At 44.6% G+C, this 23,360-nt stretch overlaps 2 protein-coding genes across 2 annotated transcripts in view; one reads left to right on the top strand and one right to left on the bottom strand.

Annotated features, from left to right (window-relative positions):
- Positions 1-1,362: 1,362 nt before the first annotated feature.
- LOC115314322 (NPC intracellular cholesterol transporter 2 homolog a) lies at positions 1,363-2,175 on the top strand. The gene has a single exon (XM_029973377.3). It carries the CDS (start codon positions 1,633-1,635, stop codon positions 2,086-2,088), a length of 456 nt encoding a protein of 151 aa, XP_029829237.2. The 5' UTR covers positions 1,363-1,632; the 3' UTR covers positions 2,089-2,175.
- A 7,677-nt stretch (positions 2,176-9,852) lies between these two features.
- Positions 9,853-23,360, bottom strand: part of LOC8051341 (iron-sulfur clusters transporter ABCB7, mitochondrial) — a 37,807-nt gene continuing 24,299 nt past the window's right edge. The window contains 2 exon segments of the mRNA XM_040503565.2: positions 9,853-11,975; positions 18,955-19,230. Of these exon segments, the coding sequence (XP_040359499.2) occupies positions 11,730-11,975; positions 18,955-19,230 (522 nt within the window). The 3' untranslated portion in view covers positions 9,853-11,729.

Below are 23,360 nucleotides of genomic sequence, written 5' to 3'. Positions count from 1 at the left end.
GATGAAGTCATCGAGGGTTTCCGCGAAGGACGACCACGCACCCGGGAAGGTTCCCACTAACGGCTGTCGCCGTAAAACTGATACGTACACAATTTTTTTCTCGATGTTTCGAGGTCTTTTGCAACCATGATATGTTTGAAGATAGTCTACAGCTATAAAAGAACTTCGACAAAATATTGATTTGATTCTGCAGGATAATAGATCACCAGCATTAAAGATTCGTGACACAGTTTGCGCAGTATCGGGAATCCAGCAAGCTCTCCAAATATGCAGAGTAGCGAAATTGCTATGACGCGCAAACCAAGTATTCACCGCATTCGGCGGTAGTTAGTACCACGAGGGCGCCACAGTGTTTGGTGCACCAGTAGACTTCCGGTGGTGGGCAGTTGCTAGGCACGAAGCGTGGATACTGGCCGGACGCTGCTGACGCCGCTTCTCCATACGAGCTGAATATTTATTTGTTGGTCAGCAACACGCAGTGATCGCGTAAACAGATTTTTCTTATGAGAATTACATGTAATACGTTTGTAAGAACCTGCGCGCATTGCAGAACCTACTACAAATAACAAAAGGATGTGAGACAAAGGAAAAAGAAGAGAAAAACAGGAAGCGCGAAGGGGTCCACAGATAGCTGGTGGCACCGAGCTTGCTTGCAAACAAACATCGGTGAATACGCCGCTGCATAATGCTTCTAACAGTGAAGTTGGCATGCATGCGAAGAACGGTGGCACCGTTCGGTTAATCCTAGAAGACCACAGGCTGTTTTCACCTGACCTGACATCCATCCACCATTCTGCTGTTAGCTGTGACCCTCCCCGGATTGACGATTTTGGTGGCACTAGGGCGCTAACAAAACTCAGAGGGATAACGATCGCTCTTCGCACGACCCAGGCAGCACATTGCAAAAAGGGCGGAAAAGAAGAATCCGCCAACGTGTACATGACGTAATTTCGCAGCGTTGATAGTTATTTCTATATATTGTTGGCTTCAAACTATCTGTTGTCCGGTGCCAAGCTAGCACGGCCAAAAAACGAATGAACCAGTGGCATGGCAGACAAAATTGTGTCACTGCAAGCAAGACATAGATTTACGGAAGGATATACCTGTCTAAGTAGTTGTTTTAGAAAGTGTTTAGAGGTATGGACTTACGACAAACTACAAACAAAACCACTACAAGCTGTTTTGGCTGCGCGTCTGTGAAGGATAGAAATGAAGAAACCTGATAGCTCAGTTGGCAAGTGGCTGGTATATAGTAAAACAAAACAAAAAAAAGAAGGCGCGCGCTTTTTTGTTTTTATGCGGAAATAGTGTTTCCAGTCGGCACAATCAGAAGAGCAAGTGCGATGCCTTCAAGGCAGCAAAACCGGCTGCGCGGCAACTGCAGCACGACCATATCGCGTTTCTTGACTGCGCCTAACCGAAACTCCACACCCGCGTGCTCTCTCCTTATCTCCCGCACGACGCACACACGGGACAAGGCGTCGTCCACGACAGCAGAATTGACTGTTGACCCGGTGGCCACCGTATCCAGCGCACATCGCACGACATCGTCCGACGGTTATCGCCAGTCCCAAAAACCGCAGCAAGGCTATACGTTCGCCACATCGCAGAACCATTCGAACTTCTACGACCATGCAGCACCATTTTGAGGCGGCTCTTCTGGTGTGTGTCATCGCACTTCTGGGGCAGTGTTCGGCCATCTGGAAGTCCTGCAACGCGGACAACGGCCAAGTGCTGGACATGAGGGTCACCCCCGGAGGCGATCGGGAGGTGTACATCCTCCGGAAAGGCACCAACGTGACCCTGAACATCGAGTTCTGGTCCTCGGTGGACTCGGGCAGTGCCAAGGTCAGGGCCCACGGCATGGTGATGGGGGTGCCCATCCCACTCAAGATGCCCAACGAGGACGCCTGCGTGGACTGCGGCATCAGCTGCCCCATGCGAAACGGGGAGAAGTACCTCTACAAGCAGGGCTTCGAGGTGAAGGCGTCCTACCCCAAGATGAGTGCGACCATCAAGTGGGCCCTCGGAGACGACAATGGTGGCACCGTGGCCTGCGTGCTAATTCCCGTGGAAATAGTGGACTAAGCGGAATCTACCGAAGCTTCTGAGGACCCGATCAGGACGTGAACCTTATGTTGTCTCGTGCGTTTGATAAATGTGTGTGTCAACAAACGGGGAGAGTCTGTAACGTGTGCATTTTCTAGGAGGCTGTCAGCAAAAATTCGTCATTATATAGCTTTGGGGGACGCAACCTGAGCTGACTTGGACATACAACGTTAGCACTAACTAAGCTGTCGATTCAAGTTAAATGCGCTCCTGTGTAAGGGGGAGATTTCACCCTTCTCACGACGCGAAAGACAGAAAAGGTTGTGCAGAATTTCGAGAAGCGCGTCGGCGAACGCGTGGCTTTAGAAATGGAGTGAACAGATCGCAGTGGTAAATTTTGGCTGAAGTGGTTTTCTTGGATAGGTCCGCAGCCTCTCTGCACTGGCTTTTTATTTCATCCACGGTTAACTCTTGTTCAAATTATAAATCGTGAGTCCCCCCTCCCCCCCCCCCAAAAAAAAAAAAGAGCAATTTATGCCGACTGATAAGATTAAGGTAAGATTATTTTTAATCAAATAAAGAGGATTTATTTTATATTACATAAATATTTGCATAAATCAGATTAATTTAATTTACAACGGCTATGAAATGGTAATATTTTTCTCACTACAGTGTAATCCACTTATAACGATACCAGATATAACGATATATCGCTTATAGCGATCAAATTTTTTAGATTTGTCAATTCTCCCATCGCCCCTATGTAAAAATAAACCATATATAACGATAGAATTATCGGCGACATATCGGATACAACGATAGAATTCTGGCCGCCCGGAAGGTGCTTATCACGAAAAATTTGCCTGGAAATTTGAGAAAAATTAAAATACTTGAAGCGAACGACATGAAAACTAGTAAAAATATCAAAAACCGGTCGGCGTGGAAAGATCCGCTAGGTGACGCGAGGCGCCGCCCGATTTAAAAAGTTCAGCCTCATCCTTCGGAATTAGGTGACGCTAGGTGACGCGAGGCGCCGCCCGAGGAGAACATCGGCGGAGCTCTCTTGGGAGACTTTTTGAACGCGGACAACGCTGCCGCTTCATGCGAGGAGTCTACTGATGAGGCCATTGCCGAGGAACAGCAATCGCGACGAAAAATCACATCGAGCGACTGCGAAAGTAGTGACGACGACGGCGGCGACGAGAACACCCCGCCTCCAATGTCTTCACAAAATGCCCTGCTCTCCATCCAGTCGCTGGTCGGTTTTGTGCACGCAAAAGGACTGCCGCCAGCGTACGCGCAACAACTGGAAGCAATGCACACGGCAATTGTCAAACTTCAGCTCAAGCAAGCGCAAATTTCCGACTTTTTTAAGCATGCTTAAATTATTTTATAGTCATTTTCGTACCTTTTAATAAAGCCTTCGGTTTTCTTTGCCTCGGCTCGCGTTGTACGACCTGATTCACTCATCGCCCGTAAGTAACTTCTCTTTGTGTTTTTTTTTTGTCGGTCCAGATATAACGATAATCGGCTATAACGATTGGATTTTGCGGTTTTCTCAATATCGTTATAAGTGGACTGCACTGTATATGTATTTGTAATCATGGCAGATTGTTTGATAATCCGTCCGATCACTAAAAAACACTGCGGAAGAAAGCATTACTGTACACTTAAGGTATAGGGCTGGGCATCGATTAAACGTTTTAACCCAATTCATTGCCACATTGTAATCGATTAATTAATCGCGACTAATCGGCTTCGTTCATTTCCGTGCATAATATTTTTTTTAAGTCACAATGTATTTTTCTTTTTTTTGCTGAATGTGATTAAGGCGAAATATTAAAAAAAAATTGATTATGAATTAACCTCGATGTGTAGTTAAGAACAGCTCAGACACTCACACTCACAGATTATTACTTCAACTGCACGAGGCAAAGAAGTTCATTGGTATCCTCCAGCAAGAGCGACCTCCTTTTGTTCGCAATAGTCTCTGCTTCGCTAAACGGAGACGTGTAACCTCCTGCACCCCTTGTCAGGAGTTACAGATCTTGCCCCTACAGTTTACTTCAGGATAACATTGTACCTAAAGTGTTTGCCCTTCATATGGGTGCACTCGTCCGCGTCTGCGTGGTGAAAGCGTGTAATTTTTACTTTCTTTTGGTTCGTCAAAGATTTACCGATTAAAAATATATAATCGCGATTAAAGCATGATTTGATTAATCGGTAAGCTAATCTATCCAATGCCCGGCCCCCATTCGAAGCTTTGTAAGCCCCGCCATAGTAGAAAGAAAAAAAAAAACTTATTTGTTTACAAAAAAAAAACTTGATGTTTTTTTTTTGTTTTTTTTTTTTGCAATACATTATTTTTTTTTTTCGTTTCTTTTGCGTTCTTACTAGAGAGTTTTAGTAGATCGTTCTGATACCTCCGATGGTCCCGATAACGATACTATGCAAGCGCAAGGGAGGCGGTGGCGGAGTATCGGGTATCGTTATCGGAGTCATGGGAACGATCTACTAAAACTCTCTATTTACTTGCGCTAGGACGTTGCGGAACTGAAGAACGAAGTGTGAGGTAGGAGGCTCAACGTTCCGATTTGCTCAGAAGACCGCTGCCTTGGGCTCGCGTTCAGCCTCATAAATATTTTTTGCTCGATGATTTTTTCATTTTAATATAAAATAAATCCACATAGAAGTATCAAGATGACAGACAAGCGGTAAATAAAACGAATGATTTTATTTTGCGGGAATGACTCGATATAAATCATAGTAAAACAACTCCAATTGGAATCATAATTTAAACCGTGATTTTTATTCTCCATTCTGGATTAAACAGTTCGAATGCAGCTACGCACTATTTTCATAGTTATTGATACTATCCTTCGTATTGTTTTAAAAGAAACGAACATGAGCGTGACCGTTCTTTATTTCGGAAGCCACTGCAGTTCCTAAAAAGCTCCACATTGAGTTCTTTACCTGTAGTAACGATTTTACAACCGCAAGTAATAGGAGTTTGTGCCACCAAGGTCAAGTTCGATACTCGTTCTTTCCGCTTGGCCGCAGTTACTGCCCGTACGTTACCCGCAGGGGCGTCGAGGGCGAAAGAACGCACTAAAGTATAAGATTTTCTTGCTAATACGTGGAACCGGCATCTCGACAACCGCGTTGGAACATGACCAGCGGTACAAATGACGAAGAACATTCCGCTGGAACAAAATGGCGTCGCGTCTTCAGTTCAGTTTTCCGCAGTGCGCCACCACTCGCTTCCTAAAACCTGCACCGTCATGCAGTCGGCGCTTCAAAAAATGTCGCTCCTTGTAGAAGCACTTCAGTACGGACGTTTCCAACGCTTATCACCCGGCGAAAAAAAAAAAAAAAGAGCCGAGTCACTGAGCTGTGGACACTTGCGCAGCGTCTGATATATCGCACAGCAGAGCAACAGCGCATGCTCAGAAAGCGTACCACAGCCCAGCAAAAATGGCAGTGCGCAAAAGGCGATTTTCGCAAAGGTCTATACCGCAAGGACGACGTCGCCCTTGCTCTATTGTTTAGTGATATTTACCAAACTAGTCCACCAGATGATGTTAAACTCTATAGCATAGGACAAACAGAAAGCTGCAGTTGTACTTCAATACCTCGATCAAACCGTCGGGATTGCGTTTTATGAAAAACGCCAACTCCACCCATACGCACATTCGCGTTTGAGCGCGGTGCGTTCAGTAGCGGCAAGCGGACGCGTTGCGTTGCGAAGACCGCTTGCGCCAAGCTTGTACGCACAGTTGCGTTGACACGCAGTCAACCGCAGTCAAGAGCCAATAAGAACGCGCTATCGTCGCTAGTGGCTCACCAATAGTAAGCGAAATCCAAGGCAACATGGCGGCGCACGGCGACGGCGTCGGTGTTCGATCTTGGGACAATCTCGCCGACTTCCCCGACGTTTTGTCAAGCTTGAACCATCGCAGCCTTGGAAAATACAGTCCTTGCCGCTCCCCAAAACGAAAAAGCAAGCACTGCGACTTGCGAACCGGATACGTCTCGCCGAGTCGGCCGGGTGGGGCGAGCGAACACGTCACCCCCTCTCCTCTTTCGGCATCTGATTGGTCGAACGCACCCGAACGCACCGCAACGCTTCGGAAAGTTGAGCGAGTCTCTAGTTGCGTCGCGCTACCGAGCGTTGCGGGAAGGCGCGCGTCGCTCTGCAAGCGACCGCGCCTGGCCGCAAGGACTCCGCAACGCACTCAAACGCGTTCAAACGCGAATGTGCGTATGGCCCTTCAACTTTCCAGGCACGCGACGCTCGCGTCTAAGGTCGCTACGTCCTCCTTTTATACCGTTCCTTGCTTATGCTTCCCCTCGTTAATTTTCGAGCTTTCGCAGCTGGCAAAGTCTTCTCGAAACGTCTCAAAAATCCCCCCTCCCACTTCTCCAATCTTTTTTGCGTTTTTTTTTTTTTTTTTTTTAATACATTTCACATACATTCACGAGGGACTACGCCGCACCTCCCTTCTAGGCGGGGCACATGGCATGGTTTCATTCAAATGAAAGCTCCTCAGAAAAATGGGGAAAAGGAAGACGAGACAGCAAAGTGCGCTACTTAAAACTAAAAAGTTTTATTGAAAAAAAAAAAAAAAAAACGAAATTATTTATAGAGACAATTGCCCTCCACGCATAAGGCGAATTCCTTGTTCGTAATGTGCACCGACGTTGCACTTAGCTCTTTCGTGACCGCGGAAAGAGTAGCTATTTGAATCCTTGCAAACGCTTTTATTTTCCTAATTTTGCGTATGGAGCAATATGACACATCAGATGTGACCAATTAGTTGTCCTTTCAAAAGAAAGCGAGGTTGGTATAATGTGGAAACAATATTTTAAAATATTATTTCTTGAAAATACACTGTACGTGTGGAAGGCGTAAAACGCCGACACTTCTGCAGCTATTCGAATTAAACGACAAATAAAATTCAGAATATACAAAATGTGCCCCGCATCCATGGCTATTCCCTCTGAAAGTTAGTGTAGCTGACGTTGTCTGTTTTTGGTTCGTCAGAGTTAGCCTCCGTAACACGAGCGCTTTGCAACGAGGGAATGCAGCATAGGTGAAACACAGATAGGAAACCTCACATCCTCAGCAGAATGCTTTGTGTGTGTTCTAACTTGGTTTTGTCACAGCCTTGATTGCAGTTCCTTCATATTTAGCATTTTTGTCCACCTTGTTGGGAACATAAAATTGCACGCCGGCTCAGGATAGCATTAGAAATTATAGTGATACAGAAAACATAATTTAAAGTGTCCCCTGAGCTCTTGAGATCTAAAACATATTTCACAATACAATTGAATTACGTAAATAATGCCATCTTTGTTACAAAGACTGATGCAAGCAGTTAGCCAAGTTAGACAAGTGCAACCATCGTTCCCAAGACCATTTTTGACAGCCCACCAGCTTGTGATAAAGCTCGAACCTACGTTGGAATTTAAACTACAGTTTACAGCTATCCACGAGATTGTGGAACATTATTCTCCACTAAACTTAATTTCTTGACGGCGCTTGTAAACCATCGATCACCGGTGAACGATGGCCTATGTGCGTGGTCAGGAAAGTGTTAAGCAGCTTTTCTCTTCTGCAAACTTTATATTGTACGCTTCGAATAGCACTCTCCGTTTTGTTTTCAAGTTTCCCGATAATTTTGGTTTTCTGCAGATTTGGCGCGCACGGGCGTCTGCTAGTCAACAGCCAGATTGCCCGAAGGATAATTTCTGATTGATAAAGCGTGTTCGTGCACTCTCTCGTTAATGCAACGCCCCGTCTGTCCCACGTACACCTTTCCGCATGTCACTGGTATCTCATAGACCACTGACGTGGCACAGTCAACGAACTTTCTGGCGTTTCTTTTCACATAGCGCTTTCGCCTTTCTTGTTATTGCTTTCTGAGCACAGCCCCCGCAGTTTGTACGGAACAGAGAAAACAACAGGCACCTCAAGGTGTGCTGCAACGTTTTTTAGGTTGTGAGACGATCTGTGCACGTATGTGATGACCACCGGTCTCGATCTTCTTCTTAGGGTCTTCTTTACGAGCTTTGACCTAAGGGTTTCCGCGACTTCTGCCAGGGAATGTTGTTGGTAACCGGCAGTTTTCAGGCGCCATATCTGATCGCTGAAACTCTCGCTCATAAGTGCCTGCAGGACTTGCCAAGTGAAGCTTTCATGGATATGAAGCAATAGACCGTTCCATTAGGGTCATAGCAGAGAGGGTAAAAGAGAAAAAAAAATGCACTCCCTCTCTCACCCGCACGTCGTCCGCTCCGCCGAGTGGGCTGTAGCTAGCGTCCGGCTGGCGTGCAAACTTTGTTTAAAATCGAGTCATTTTGGAACTTTCAAGCGCAGATGCGCAGATCTTGATATGCCATTTTTCGTGTAATACTATGCTAGATAAAAAGACTCACAGGGTTCAATTGCGCTGTTACCTGCGTGCAAATAAAAAACAAAAATAGGGAAAACTGTGTCAGATTGGTTGGTCTCTTTGGCGAAAAGTAAATCCGGTTGCTGTACCTCTTTTACTATACAAAGTTCGTACTGGTGTAGGCCTTTAGCGACCATGAGTGGAAGTCTGAAATAATAAATAAAACGTGCTCTCCTGCCGCAATACACGCAGTAGTTGAGGGTACTACTGCCGGCTTACTCAACTGCTATTTAAGTAACGGAAAAAGGATATGCTGGTTGATCATTTAGCGAAATAGAACAGCAGAGAGCTATAGGCTGATTTTGGAGTAGCCACAACTATTCTAAGAACGCGAACCACTTCACAACGGCAGCCACGAGCGAGAGTTCGATGTTCGGTAGAGCCCGCCAATACAGCCCAAAGATGGAGAACGGCAACCTCCCGGTTTGCCGTCTGCTAGCGGAGTCGGGCGCGTGCCCTCTCTCTCGTTTTACCCCGCCAAACCCGCTGAACGTCCCGGATGTGTGGAGAGGGCGCTGCGGTCGAACAAAATGGTGCCGCGGAAAACCCCCTTCTTCGAAGAAGGTAGGGCGAGGGAAAGGAAGGCCGGGGAGGAAGCAGACAAAACGCTGGGGAGAGGTTTCCCCCTCTCCTCTCCAGCGTTCCGTCAGCTTCCTCCTCCCCTGCCTTCCTTTCCCTCGCCCTAATTTCTCGAGTTGCAACGGACCATGACCATTTCACTATAAATATATTTATGACAGATCATAACAATGAATTCAGCTTGGTTTTGTTGAATTGTCATTTCCTGCGTGTTTTGGTTATCTGATTTAACATCTGCTTACTTATTGTGGATAATACTGTTCTCTGGACAACTAACACCGTGAAAAATGCATCTGGTGTAACAAAAAACGAAAAATATAAAAAGCTAATGAAAAAAATAAAAATAAAAGCTTTTCAGAATTATTTTGGAATATCAACATCAAATTGCATTTTATGAGAAAAGCAGCCGACGCCCTCGTTCAAAGCCAGCCTTCCTGGCACGCAACGCCACGCCTTTTCGAAGCGTCGCCTTGTCGTCCACTTCACCTCCTTCTTGCGACACCGAGAATGCACAGGCGACAGAGAGTGGTGTGAGGTGGCTCCTACCGTGTTCACATGTGACGCGTGTGAACACGCGCAGGTGTCTGGCAGGTGGCCGACTCTGCTATGCTTCAAACCTTGTGCCACGCCACACTTCATATGGTAGAGAAATCCGAGTTAGCTTCCATTTGAAAGTAATGCTGCAACAAAATTTGGGACAGACTTGCGGGAAAAATCTCATATACAGGTTATTTAGTTATTCGGCTACATCCATGAACTCCTGTACCATACCTAGGATTTTTATTTTGGGCTACATTATAAAAAAATTGCAGGAAGCCAGGAATAAGAAGTGGGCGTATCTGCATTATTACAAATAAAATGTAAAACGTTTGTGCACCTCAGTACAAAGCACAAAAAGTGTCTTATTCATGAATTCTTTCATTTATTCAAACAAGAATTGCAATAAAAATTAAGAAGCATCTTTGAACTCCCAAAAGAACCCCATTCCCTGCAACACACATAATAAAATTTTTTACAAGTTTGCCTCTAAATCTAACATATGCACTATACAAAAATAGAGCTCTCATAGCCTGGACATAATTTTTTGTGCACCAAAAGAATATAGAAAAAAAATTCAGATTGACCTATTTGGATAAATTTGAATCTCGCATTATGTTACGCTAAAAGCCAAAAAAAAAAAAAAAACGGCAAGGGAAGATACGCTTTAAAAGAATATGATGCACCAATGCGATAACAAGAAGAACTGGAAGCATCACATAGTCCTGCAGTTTGTGGCTCGTTCAACATTCTCATACACTTCATCAAAAATAGAGAAAACACTACCAGGCAATCACTGCTACCACATGTCCATGTCGAGATTTCAAGCACTGATCTATGTTAAAATGCTTCGCCATAATACTTGGGGACAACTTTTCTCGGTATTTCCGACGAGAGGGGGAGAACGTGCACATAGCTTTAACCAGCGCTCAAAATGGGAGAGAACGCGCAGGTGCCTTTGATTGCATTGCCAAGAAAAGTTGTTCCCAAGTGCAGCTACACTTCTGCAGAGGTCACTTCAAAATGAACACTTTACACCATGACAAGGCAACTCATACCTTAGAGTTTAGCTACACCAAAACCTTTCTTTCCTTCAATAATCCTTAAACTGTACATATATTCAAAAATGAACCTCATAAAATAATTTATTACCTCGAGCAAAATGCCAGAACAATGCAAAGTGATTCTCAACCCAAACGCAGCCATAAAAGCGCCCGAGTGGTGATGCGACGTAAGGTAATCATGTGGCCGCATAGGATAGAGTTGCGATAGGACGTACGAAAACTCCGCAAGAAATAATCAAACCACCGAGATGTTTTGGGCATCTACAATTGTCGAGGAGAAATCTATGAATCGTCAACTCATCCCTCCAAAGTCACATTCCTTGTGTTCTTGCTCTGAACAAACTTCAAAGCTTACACTGTGTGGTCAAGCCTGCAAAAATGCACCAATCGGTTCCAAGAGGTGCATCAATGCGTAGCGAGCCCATTAAAGAAGGCCACACACACAAATGTTCAACACTTCTATTGCAACAACTACTACATGACTCCAAAGAAATCAAAATGATTACTAGCACACTCCTCAATATTAACAGAGATATCCAAAACGCCCGACAATCAATCGGCCACCGGAGCGGCCCAAGTGGCCTTTCTTCTGTGTCTCGAGGAGCAGCATGTTCCATCACGTGGTAGGTATAGTTGAACTGATAACCACTATAGTAGTCACTGGCAAGCTGAGAATGGCTTCAGTTGTCCTGCCTCCAGCACAGGCTTCCTGCCTTCGATGATGCCTTGCACTTTTGAGTGCACAAGCGTACCCAAAGCACAGCCAAGGGCACGGAGCGCGTGCGGGAGGCCAGGCGTTTGAAAGATACGACCTGCCAATCTTATTCCGTCAGTGACCATAGGCACTCAGGCAGCGGCATGAAGGTTGGAGAGCATTGCACTTCACACGAGGCATGAATTTAAAAAGCGCGACGCAACATGACAGTTGCTGCATTAATACCATAGCATTCCACTCCTTTAAAAACCGTCAACATCAGGCTCCTTTTTTACAAGTCTCCTTGCATCACACGGCTTGGCAAAGTGGACGGAAAACGGGCAGCACGAATCATGCGGCCATGCCTTTGTCTTTGGTGCCGCCGGCAAGTCCCATGCCCGGCTGGTGCTGCTGATTCCAGAGCATGGAATAGTAGCTGGACGGACAAGCAAGCAGGTCCTGGTGGGTTCCCCTCTCGCACACGTTGCCGTCGCTCAGCACCAAGATCTCGTCTGCGTCAACGACCGTGGACAGACGATGGGCGATGCAGATGGAGGTTCTTCCAAGGGAGGCCCTCCGCAGTGCCATCATGATTTTCTGGAAGAAAGCCACGGAGACCAGGACTCAATCGGCGACTCAGGCACTACTTTAGGCGTGCAGTTCTTGAACCACGGACGGCAGCAACTTTGGAGGAGGCTTACGCCGGCCGGTTTGGGGATCGCTGCGCCGGGGACAAGTGAGGCACCGAAGTGGTACGCCGAAATTTTCAGACCGAATATACTTTGCAGTTATTATAGCTGTAATTTGTGGGCTTATGATCTTAGTATTGACATAGTGTTTGATTGTAGTTTTTTTGTGCATGTTTTTAGTCGGATAACTTATGCGCTTGCTTTTTTCGTGGCTTCTTCATCTGTTAAGGGGGACACTACCTGGGAATGTCAACTTTTGAACCGCTCACTCAATCGGCGTGATATTTTCAGGTGGTGTTTGCAGCCATATAGAAGGAGGGCGTGCAAAGCTTCAGCCCTGTGAACCAATTTTATACCCCCAGAACGAAGTAAAGCATAGCTTTGAATGGAATCTGCTCAATAAATCTATCGTTGAGAAATGGTGTTGATAACCACATATTTTTCTGGTGGAATGCATACTGGAATACCTGTTGCTGGTTACTATGAAAAGAGATTTCAGAAAATTTGCATTACAGTCTAAGCTCGTTACAACAGACCCGGTTACAACAAACATTTGGATATAACATACCGATTTGTGAATTTCGGTTGGTTTTCCTCTATGTACCATTGACTGAACTTCATATCTGCATACAACATACTCCTTTTACAACAGACCGAAATCGTGGTCAAAATCAAGGTCTGTTATACCGAGATTCGACTGTATCAGGTAAAAAAAACATGTATTAAAAACATTTTTTTTTTCACATTTACTAAGTTTTGCCAATTACAATTTTTCATAATAAAGTAACAAGAAAATGCAAAATCAAAGTTTATAGTAACTGGGTCACATTAAGGTCACTTGCCTCCCGATTTCATCAATAGGCAAGTGACCTTAATGAACAGGGAAAAGGAAAAGGCAGAGGACAAATCGAGAAACAGAATCGCAGTGATGCCGTATTTTCACGCCGTGTCACAGAATGTAAAACCGTGCGCAAAAAAATTTGGTGTTAATATGGTTTTCAGCTTGGACTTTAAGTGGGCAACCTCACCCCGTTCCAGAGAGAGAAAAAAGGGTGCCAAAAGGGCCACAGGGAAAAATCTGTGCTTTGTGAAACTGGTGTCGTTTACGACATACCCATGAATTGCGGTTTTAGGTATATAGGGCAGACCTCAAGATGCTTGAACGATCATCTAACTGAGCACAAAAGAAGCGTAAAGATAAAAGCGACTAATTCCAAAATTGCGGCACATGTACAAGAATGCAGAAACTGCTCAGCCGAGTGGTCCGGTACAACGATAGTAAGCGAAGAGGTCAGTGACGTCAAAAGGGTTGTAAAAGAGACAGTAAAAATTAGGTCAATCGGCAATTGCTTAAGTCAGGCGTCTATGCTTCTTAGTGATAGGGCAAAAGCTTTTCTGCGAGTATGAATTGAACAGGTCTTGTGTTTTTCGCGAGAGGTACCTCCTTTGTCATGATCTTGTTCCGTTTGTATGCGTACATAAAAAAAAAAAAAGAAAGGAGAAAAAAAAAAGGAAAAAAAGGTGTAACAGGTTGATGGGTTCGAACTGCAGTTGGTTCCGTGTTGTTCGTTTTTTGTAAAGATAAGAGTGGCTGCAAGGTCAAAGGATGTTCCCTTCGGCCGATGTTTTGATGTGTGTACCTTTTGTTAATTCAAAGTGGATTTTTTTTTTATTTATTTATTTATTTTTTTTTAAGATCAGCATGGCTGCGAAGTCAAGGTGTGTCCCCTTGGTGCTATTGTTTGGAGTGTTTTTTATGGTGACGATTTTGGATTCATGATGTATAAAAGGAGGGAGCACTGAATAAAGTGGTTAGCTGTGTTTGAGACGTCGTCGTGTTTCTTCCACCCAGTCTCAGGTGGTCTAAAAAAATGGTAAACATACACCAGCTAGCGAGTGAAAACGCTTTAGTGTTTTTCCACTCTCTAGATGTTGGCGGATGTAAATAGGGCCTTTTTCAAAATCAACGTTTTTGCAGAATTTTTTTTTTCTGGGTAGTGTCCCCCTCTTAAGCTTAAGTTGTGAGTACAGCAGTGTCTTGTCGTATTTGTGTCACTTCGTTTCTGTTTACGAAGCTGTCTATCCCCATCCTGTACATTACCGATTGGCCCAATGTGCTACGTTAGTACAGCTATTGGCATCTCCAGCGAATTACAGGGGGCACATTGGTCAGGCAAAACGGCAGACAAAAGGAGGTAGGCTTCATGATCCAGCGCGCGAGACATCTTATACTTCTTGCGTCACAGCGTAGGATCAATGTTAATATATAAAAGCGAAGTGCTTTTTGGACAGAGCAAAGCTTCTTCTGTTCAGTGCATAAGAGCGAGACGGTGCAAGCATAAAAATCATTACTGAAAACAAAGATTTTTTTTCTTTCATCAGCTTTATCCGAAGCTAGACTTTCGGTTTACTTTGGTGGCACTCAATTTCGTGAAGTGGAACATATGAAAAATCCCCATGCCCCCTTGTAGGGTGACACACTACTGTAAAAGAACCAAGTATCGTCCCCTCGAAGGTCGCCAAGGGACGGTTAGGGGTTTGCGTTGCAATGCGCTGTGAACGTCTTTCCCGAGTTAACGTTAGAAGAAAACTGTGAATGACTTCAATAGGTTGCCAAGTTGTTTAGCTAAGTACAAGTGGTCTAAGGGTCAACTCAAGCCCAAAAAGGAAGTGAAGGAACTCCATCGTAACGCTTCCTCCGAGACAGATTATTGAGGCATTCCAGCTGGTTGTGATCAGGTCACCGGGCCCCGGCTGTACCGAATCCGCTCAAGTACAATTCTACAGGGCGCATTCTTTTGCATCAGCAAGAATGTGATTGTGGCAGTTGTGTCGAGAAGTCCCAGGAGTGCGACACAAAACACGACCCGACTGCACTTCGGCAAGAAATGTCAGTGACAGTGAGAAATAGGGTCGTTCACATAGGTGGGCGTTCCGATTTATGGTTTATGATGTTTTAAAAATACTATTGATAGGGAACCTGCACAAAATGACATGTGCTCCTATGGATATGTGTTTTGTGCAAACTTAAAGCTACGCTGAATGAAGCGGAGAGCCTGAATATTGTTTGTACATAAACGACCAGTTTTTCATGAGTGGTAGGTGAATCGCACTAATTAGGTCTTCGCGTAAATTAGTTCCTGGTCAGCGTAAGAATGTGCGTGAAGCCCATTAACACGCCATAGCAATCACATCTGATAACATGTGTGATAACTTTCGAATTGTCTGGTGTTTCAAATGCATAGGGATCTATACTCAATTTCACCTCAAGAAAAAAGCAAGTTTTGCGCATTGTTCGTACGCTGCGCGAAGTTCTTACGAGATTTGGTTGTCAGAGGAAGAAGCGATGCTTCTGTTGTTTGAATTGTGAATGTCGATGCTTCTGTTGTTTGAATTGTGAATGTCTTGATAAGATAACATATAACTAAAATGTACCTACATGTATCTCAATTTTCCACATAAAGGGGGAAATTAGTAATGCTTTGCGAGAAGCCAGACTTTTTTTTATTACGGTTCTTGAGGTGAAAACGAGTTTAGTATTCTTTTTGATTGATTAAGAGAAGATGCAGGTTGAAAAAAGATTTTTTTGGGAAATTGTCAATTATCTGTTTTTGCTTGCTTCACTATCCTTGGGCATCCTACTTTTACAAGTAAAAAATACAAAAAAAAACTGCACCCTAAGTTAGGAAGAAAAATGTGTTGACTGACTTCCGGTATTTGAAAAATATATCCACCATCTCCAAGAGGCTGTCGCTTGGGACAGCAGCACTTTCTACCAGGGACTCAAACCGTAACCGAAAACTGTTTACCGGAAACCCACCTAAAACCAGGAGCAGATCAGGTGAAAATAAGAAGTGGGCTAACTTTCAACGTACAATCAAGAAGAAAAAAAAACTATTTTTTAGATTATGTTTTTTTGCCAAACTTGTTATTGTGGCAAGGTACAATGAAGCAAAGATGATTGTACTCCCCAGTCAGAAATGTTTGCTTACCATAGGATACCACACATCTGCCCATTCCACACTAAGCGCTCATTCTCAAATTTGTAAGATCTGAGAAGATATGCAGGGTACATTGATATGTTAAATTGATGACCTGACAAGCGCCCATCCCCCATTTCTTCGTGATTTTCTTTAAATCTTGAGTGGGCGCTTGCCCGGTATTTTATGGTATATCCCGCCAGTGCTTAGTGTCGGGGGGTCTCAGGGGGTCTCAGGCCCCCGCTGATCTTAGAGGGTGGTCTGAGACCCCCCCACAATAGCTTTGGTGTTGGTGAAAACACAATCATAAGTCCTCCATCTTGTAATCAGAAATGTTAGGATTTTCCCTATGCAAGTTTCGTTGAATAGCCATCTCCAGAGAGACCAAACTATGTTGTGAGTAGCCATATCGATTTCGTGTGGAACAAAATGGCATATGTTTAAGGGACACTATTAATTCTTGACGAGAAAAATAACTGGAATCAATATTCATACCTGCCAAAAGCAGAGAAACCAAATCAGGGAGAATTTCTAAGCCGGGGGGGGGGGGGGGGGGGGGGGGGGAGGGGAGTTGCGGTTTTTAAAAATAAATACTGATAACAAATTTCCATGAAGGCAACGTCATTACATTTATATTGCACTGCTCAAGCTAGCGAGATACAGCTGGGCCTCGTTATCATTGCAGCCGTTTGTTGCAACGGGAGAGACTCCTTGTTTAAGTAATTTGAGTTCTACGGGAGATTTTTCTGTCAATCGTACAACCATACAAATTGGTCAAAATTTAGGAGTCTCCCGGGTAATACGGGAGACTTGCCAGGTATGAATATTGCTGGTCAGTCTTGTTTCCCACGCCGGGTTACGCATGTTTCTCGCTTTTGAGTCCATCTAATATGATTCCCCCCTTCCTCCCTTTACCACAGTTTGTAGAGGCCGCCCTGCGACTTACGGGACACTTTAAATCCTGCCATAGCTAACTAGCCCCATTTATGCTGAGGTCATCATTGATCTGAACACTACAATTACTAAAAGTGGGCTACCTTTTGGTGTTTAAAGGAAAATAGCAAATCAAGAAAAAAATAGGGTCAAATTATCTTTCGGGGGTGGGTATCTCTAGGGATATTAATTTAGGTGTAGGAAGATTTTCAAATGAACAATGTGTTTAGTAGCCGCCACAGATGAAACACTGAACTTCAATAAGTTGTAAAGTCACTAATAATTAGGGGTGTGCGAATATTGAATTTTTCGAATAAGAATCGAATACGAATAAGACCAAAAACGGGCTCCGCATATCTAATCAAATATCGAAAATGTGTCTAGTAAACAAAAATTACAAAACAAGAGGTAACAGCAGGTTTTATTGCCTTTTTAAAATAAATCAATGAAACTGTGTTTACTGAGCTGCTACAGGCTAAAGATACTTCTAGTAATGCACTCACTACAAATTATTGTGTAGGAAAATTAACTGCTCTACGTGTTCAGAAAGTAAGCGCTCCTTTCGCACCGTGACAACACTTCCGCCAGTAGAAATACCCTTTCACTCGGGAAACCTGCGGAATGTTACTAAGGTTTGAAGAAGTTAGACTTATGGAAAGTGTTGCCCAGCTGGTACACGAATATTTTGGTTTTTGAGAAACAAATAATTTGAAAAGTAGTTTGTTTTATATTTTATAAAATGGTTACCAATGTTTACACCATATAAAAGCAAAAAATATTCGCTTTTAACGCCTTCATTAATTATTAATGTGAACCAGTGATGCCTGTAAACCCAACATAGTGCATTTTTCCTCCGCCAAGTGGAGTCACTAAGTATTATTTTTTTTTTTTTAAATTTTTGCACATGCGCACAAAAGTCGAGCTTCAGTCAAACCTTTGTCGAGCATCACATTGAAAGTGCGAAAAAGTCTAACTTGGTCGCACTCAAAGCTGGGCAGGTTTGTGACATTTCTAGTTTTGACTGCGTGGGAGTGGCAGGAGTTGTTGTCGATGCGATGCAATGTTCTGTTCACACCTAGCTTTTTCCTTTTTCATTTTCAAACATTTATATTAGATAACACTCTAGAGATTTGTTTTATATTTATATTTCACACTCGAGGTTTATTTTATTGTATCAATTTATAAAACGTGCAATTACATCACATATCGCTATAAAAGTGTCACACAATAAAGGGCTTGGTGAAAGAGAAACCGAAACTGATCCTCTCTTGCTCCCATCGGACAGATAGAAACAGAGCAGACCGATAACGCACGCATCATACGCCTTTCTCAGTGAATAAACATTCCTAGGGGAATGTGTGGCAAGCAGATTATTCGTTACTTACTCAAATATTTGCAGTTTGTGTGAATATTCGCCGCTTTTCGTGGCCGAATATTCGGGAACTTCCGAATATGCAATTTTCGAATCGAATACGCTTCGAATAAGGAAAATATTGGATTCGCATTCGAAATTTCGAATGTTTGCACATCCTACTAATAATGGTTCAATCTAAAAAGTGCCTCCCAATATTGTATTTTCTATGATTCATAGCATCTAGCAATGTGTTGAAACATAATTTTTTTTATTGTTTTCTTATAATTATATTTAACCAACTGTCTAAAAATTACGAGATACTCGAAATCAGCACGAAAATCTCAACAAGCTTGTGGTTTTGCATTCGGTTTGATAAAAAAATAAGGAACAAAGCTGCAAGACCAGCGTTCCCCCTTAGACTAACAGCTGCACTCCATTGCTGACTTCCTCTTCCAAGGCCTTGCCTGCTAGGGCGAGACCAACGCAAGCGAGCAGGGTCTGTGAAGGATTCCGCTATAAAGTTACCACCTTGAAAATGTGGCGCCACGACATTGTTCTCCAAAGGGCGTCGAAAGAACTCCCCTCGCACGTTGCCCCACTCCCCGAAGCATCTGACTCACATGTTCGGTGATGGAGTCGAGGGAGGAGGTGGCTTCGTCGAAGACCAGGATGGGGCTGTTCTTGAGGATGGCTCTGGCGATGGCCACCCTCTGCTTCTCTCCCCCAGAGAGCTTGAGGCCCCTCTCGCCCACCTGTGTCTCGTAGCGCTGGGGCCATGCCATGATCGAGTCGTGCAGCTCCGCCATGTCCGCCGCCTTCTGCACGTCCTCGATGGGTCGGGAGAAGTCCCCGTAGTGCAGGTTGTACTCTATCGTGTTGTGGAACAGCACGGCGTCCTGCGGGCAAGGGCAACCAGTCACTGCTACGAGTCGCCGCAGCGACGAACAAATCTCGAATTTTGCCTCGAGATTATTTAGTAAATGGTATAATGTTCCGCATTATTGAAGTTTAGTTCTTCGGATTCAGGGTGTTTCTTGGGGGGGGGGGGGGTCTTTTTTCCTCAGATGCAAAGTTTTCCTACGTCGATTATCGGTGTTGGAAGAAAACAAAATTGGTGTCGACAGGAGTTCACGTTGAAGAAAACAGGATGCGGAAATGGGATGTCCAAACCTCCAGGGAACGTGGACGTTAACCAAATGCTTGGAAATGTACTGGTACCAATGAGAGAAGGAAACGAGATAAGGTTTGGGGTTCCAAAGAAAGAAGCAGCCAGATAAGTGGGGACTCTGTTACAGGTCAACACTAACTTAACCAGTAGATAGATATGGTCTTCCCATAAAGCTCAAAGCTTTCTTTTGCAGCAGCGGCTCCAATTAGGGGTCTATCGGTTCTGCCTGATTTGGATAGGATCGTCGCGAGAGTTAGCCTTAGGGGTTTATGGGAATTTACCGAAAACAAGAAACCCTGCATTTACGCTCGTCGAACTACTTTCTCATTCTTCTTGCAGTGTCTCGACTGTTTTTTGTATTATGTGCAGATTTTTATGGTGGTGTCTATATGTTCTATCCTTGCGGAAGGCTGCGTTAGCTCCAAGTTCAATCTTGACACAGAAAATGCCACTACAACAAAATTTATGCAACAACGAAGCATTTCTGATTCACCGTCAATGACTTGCCAAAGATAATGCGTCAAAATGCCCTCGACAATGAACCACATTTTTTTTTAACATTGCTCTGTTTAGAAACTGCTCTCACAAAAAATAGCTAGAACTCTACCAATTTACAAACCAAAGGATCATAAAATTATCCTCTTGTGTCTCTGGAAGCGTACACTGTCAATAATGCAACAATATATTGGCACGTGACTTCACCAAATGGCCGCCAAAATCACAGGCGACCATAGCCATGTAAACAGCACGCAGAATGCCACTGTTCTATGGCGATGACAACATAGCGAAGCAATTAATGAAAGTTGCAAACTCCTTGCAGAAATAAGACATCTTGGATTGTGCCCTGCTGGCAGAGAAAACAATACAGCAAAACAGAAACTGTAGCATGAAAACAATTTTTTTTTCTTCTTTTTTGTGTTTTCTTGGGCAGGGAGAAATGCTCATTGAAACTCATGACTTACAGTGGTAACTCTGATTTGCTGCCCGTTACAAAGTTCTGTGATAAGCCAATGCAAGGCGAAAAGCCAAAAGAATCCAACCAAATCCGATCCAAAAGGCTCAAGCCAAGCCCGAACTCGTACCGCAAGAGATGATCTGTCAACACATGATATTGCGCTACAATTTACTGCAGGTAATGAGCAACATAGATCACTGCCCTAAATGTTCCAGCATGACGCTGCTGTGTAAGAAGCGGCCAAAGATTTTCATATCTCGCTTAGTTCACTGTCCCAGATTTTGAAATCTATGGATAACATTCCCGAGGCACTTGCTCTGAAGGCGTCCATGCGACACAAGAAGCTAATGCGGCCAGTATACAAAGGTATTGAGAAGGCAATGTGTGAGTAGTTTCTATGAAAAAGCGAACGATGAAGCAATTAGTAAGAGCATCCAATGATGAAAATGATGCTGTGCAGGATGCACCTGCACCAGCGACTACATCAGAATGGATACCTTCGATATCACTATCAGAAATTTTCTAGATGCCCATTACAATGCCGTCACATAAAATTTGCCGACTACAAAAAGTGCACTATGCTGCTACCCAAAGGAAAGTTCAAACAGCCCAAGCTAAGCAATGAGGTGGCACCCCCCCCCCCATGACTGGGACACATGGTACCTGGGGCCGCAATCCGGCTGCTACGCCAATAATCATGAGTGCAGCAAACGCACGGAGCGGCGTGCGTCTCAAGGACGTTTGTTGAATAAAGGGTGGTCCAAACCAAGCCACAAAACGCCTGTCGTCTATAACGCTAGAGGCAGAGCCCTTTTAATGCCAAAGCATTAACTGTCCCATGGAGGGAGCCCATGTCATCAGCCGCACCAAACGGCAGATAAATTCCTGAAGCCGCGTGCTGAGGCATCACGGCTTTGAAACCACGCAGAAAGTCACACAAAACGGCAGTGATATAAAGCCGCTGCGCGTCAGTTTCAATTAGTGCCTTCCCATGGCGCTGCATGTCCGCGAGGCAGTGGCTTCACCGCTCCACGCCCAAGGTCAGCGTGGCGAGGAGAACGCGTGCACTCGACCGTCAGCGCAAGTACGCCATAGACGAAATAAGGAAGCGGAGGAACAGCATGCATGCTTTTGCATTCACAACTCATAAGAAGTGCTTAGGTGTATCTCGAGCCTTTTTTTTTCTATAACTTCTGCCCGTCGTCTTAGCCCAGAAGCGTGGAGAAGTGTCTGAACGAGCAGTGAAAGGGACAGCACGCTGGAGTGCCGGAGACAGGAACGTTAAGTGGGAAAAGGAAAAATGCACATTGCAGGTGGGAAAAAGAGAAAAGGAAGTTTTAGTGGAATTTTGGAGTGGCTTTGAGCAGGACAATACAACTAAAAGCAACTGCTTCTAAGGCCTCCCTTTGTCCACTTGCAGGGTTCTTGACAAGCAACAAGCACCCCCCCCCCCCCCCAACTTTACTCAAGGTGGACCACCTTTCCCTGATAGGCAAAAGGGCTCTCAGGGCCCGGAAAAAGTTCACTATATTGAACTTTGGACCCACGAACCAAGACTCGGAAAATGTCACGTTGACATCACTCCACTCTCCTGGATTTCTGCAGAACCCGTTTTGCGGCTTGGTTTGGACCGCCCTTTAAGAAACACAAGCAGTGAAAACAGGTACAGCGCAGCAGTATCTAAAGCAACCAGTGCTGGCGCCCCTACCTCACATCCTCACGGCACTGTCGCTCAGATCTGGTCAGTACAAATATTGCCGTGCAGTGCACCCGTGGTGCGCCTAGCAGCGAGCGCCGCATGGTGCCCAATTTTATCCCTAATGTGTTCCTTCCTTACTGTTTTTACTCCCCACGTTACGGCTTGGCAGTCACTACGGCTGTTTATACCTTCCTCGCGCTTAGCATTATCTTAAACTCTTAGTCTTGTTCTTTCATTATTTTTTTCTCAATTCTTTCAATGTTTTTTTTTTTTGCTTTCTTGTTTTTGTTTTTGTTGTCTGATCGTGGAAGTTTTGCTTGTTGATAATTTTGTTACAGTCATTTTGTTCTCACCGCACCATGCGCCATGCGAGTGTCAAGTTAATTAACACGATTGTTGGAAGGGTTCCATATCCACAATGCGCAATTACCGTAAAGTTCTAAAAGAATGCCCACCCCCGAGAGAACGCCCATCTCATCTTAAAGCGAAAGCATTAGCTGTCTCATGGAGTGAGCTGAGGTCATCAGTTTTAAGCGCGAAAACGGCACCTTAAATCCTTTTTCTAAGTGTAGCCAGTTCCCAGCTCCGAGCTATGAAACCATGCGAAAAGCCTAGGCACAGCACCTAGCTTCCCCGATCCCAAAGGAGCAAAGTAAAGCTGATGAATTTTCGGCTCCAGCCCCATTGGCTGGTGCGCGTTGACGTCAGTTTCAACGATCACTCACCCGATGGCGCTGCGCAAGGCAGTGGCTCCACCGTTCCATGCCCAAGGTCAGCGCGCCTTACGCCGCAGACAAAAGAAGGGAGCGAAAAGCGGCGTGCGTGCTTTCACATTCACAACTTCTAAGGAGTGCTAAGGTGCACCTTGAGCCTTTTTTCTTGCTAAATAGCTGTAACATAAAAATTGCGAAACATCGCCCACCCCCTGATTTCCGTCAGAGTCACATTTGCCGCGTCATTTGCTGTACTCGTACATCTGATAAGCGGGTTCGTAGCGGGTTCCCGCGTTTTTTCCACCACCTGCGCAAGCTTTTTGAGGTACGATAACACGCAAGTTGTTCCCGCATGTATATTGCATCGTAGAATGCAAATCTGCTGCATCCGCGATCTGCGGTATCTGTCCCCGTGACATGAGAGTTTGTAGCGGATTCCAAAGTTTTTGTTTGTGACTTGCACGCACACTATCGATTCTTGTAACACGTGA

Source organism: Ixodes scapularis, unplaced genomic scaffold (genome assembly GCF_016920785.2).
Source record: "Ixodes scapularis isolate PalLabHiFi unplaced genomic scaffold, ASM1692078v2 PGA_scaffold2__306_contigs__length_199485367, whole genome shotgun sequence".
Classification (NCBI taxonomy): Eukaryota; Metazoa; Arthropoda; class Arachnida; order Ixodida; family Ixodidae; genus Ixodes; species Ixodes scapularis.
Note: the sequence above shows the minus strand (reverse complement) of the source record. Positions and strands in the feature narration are given on the sequence as shown.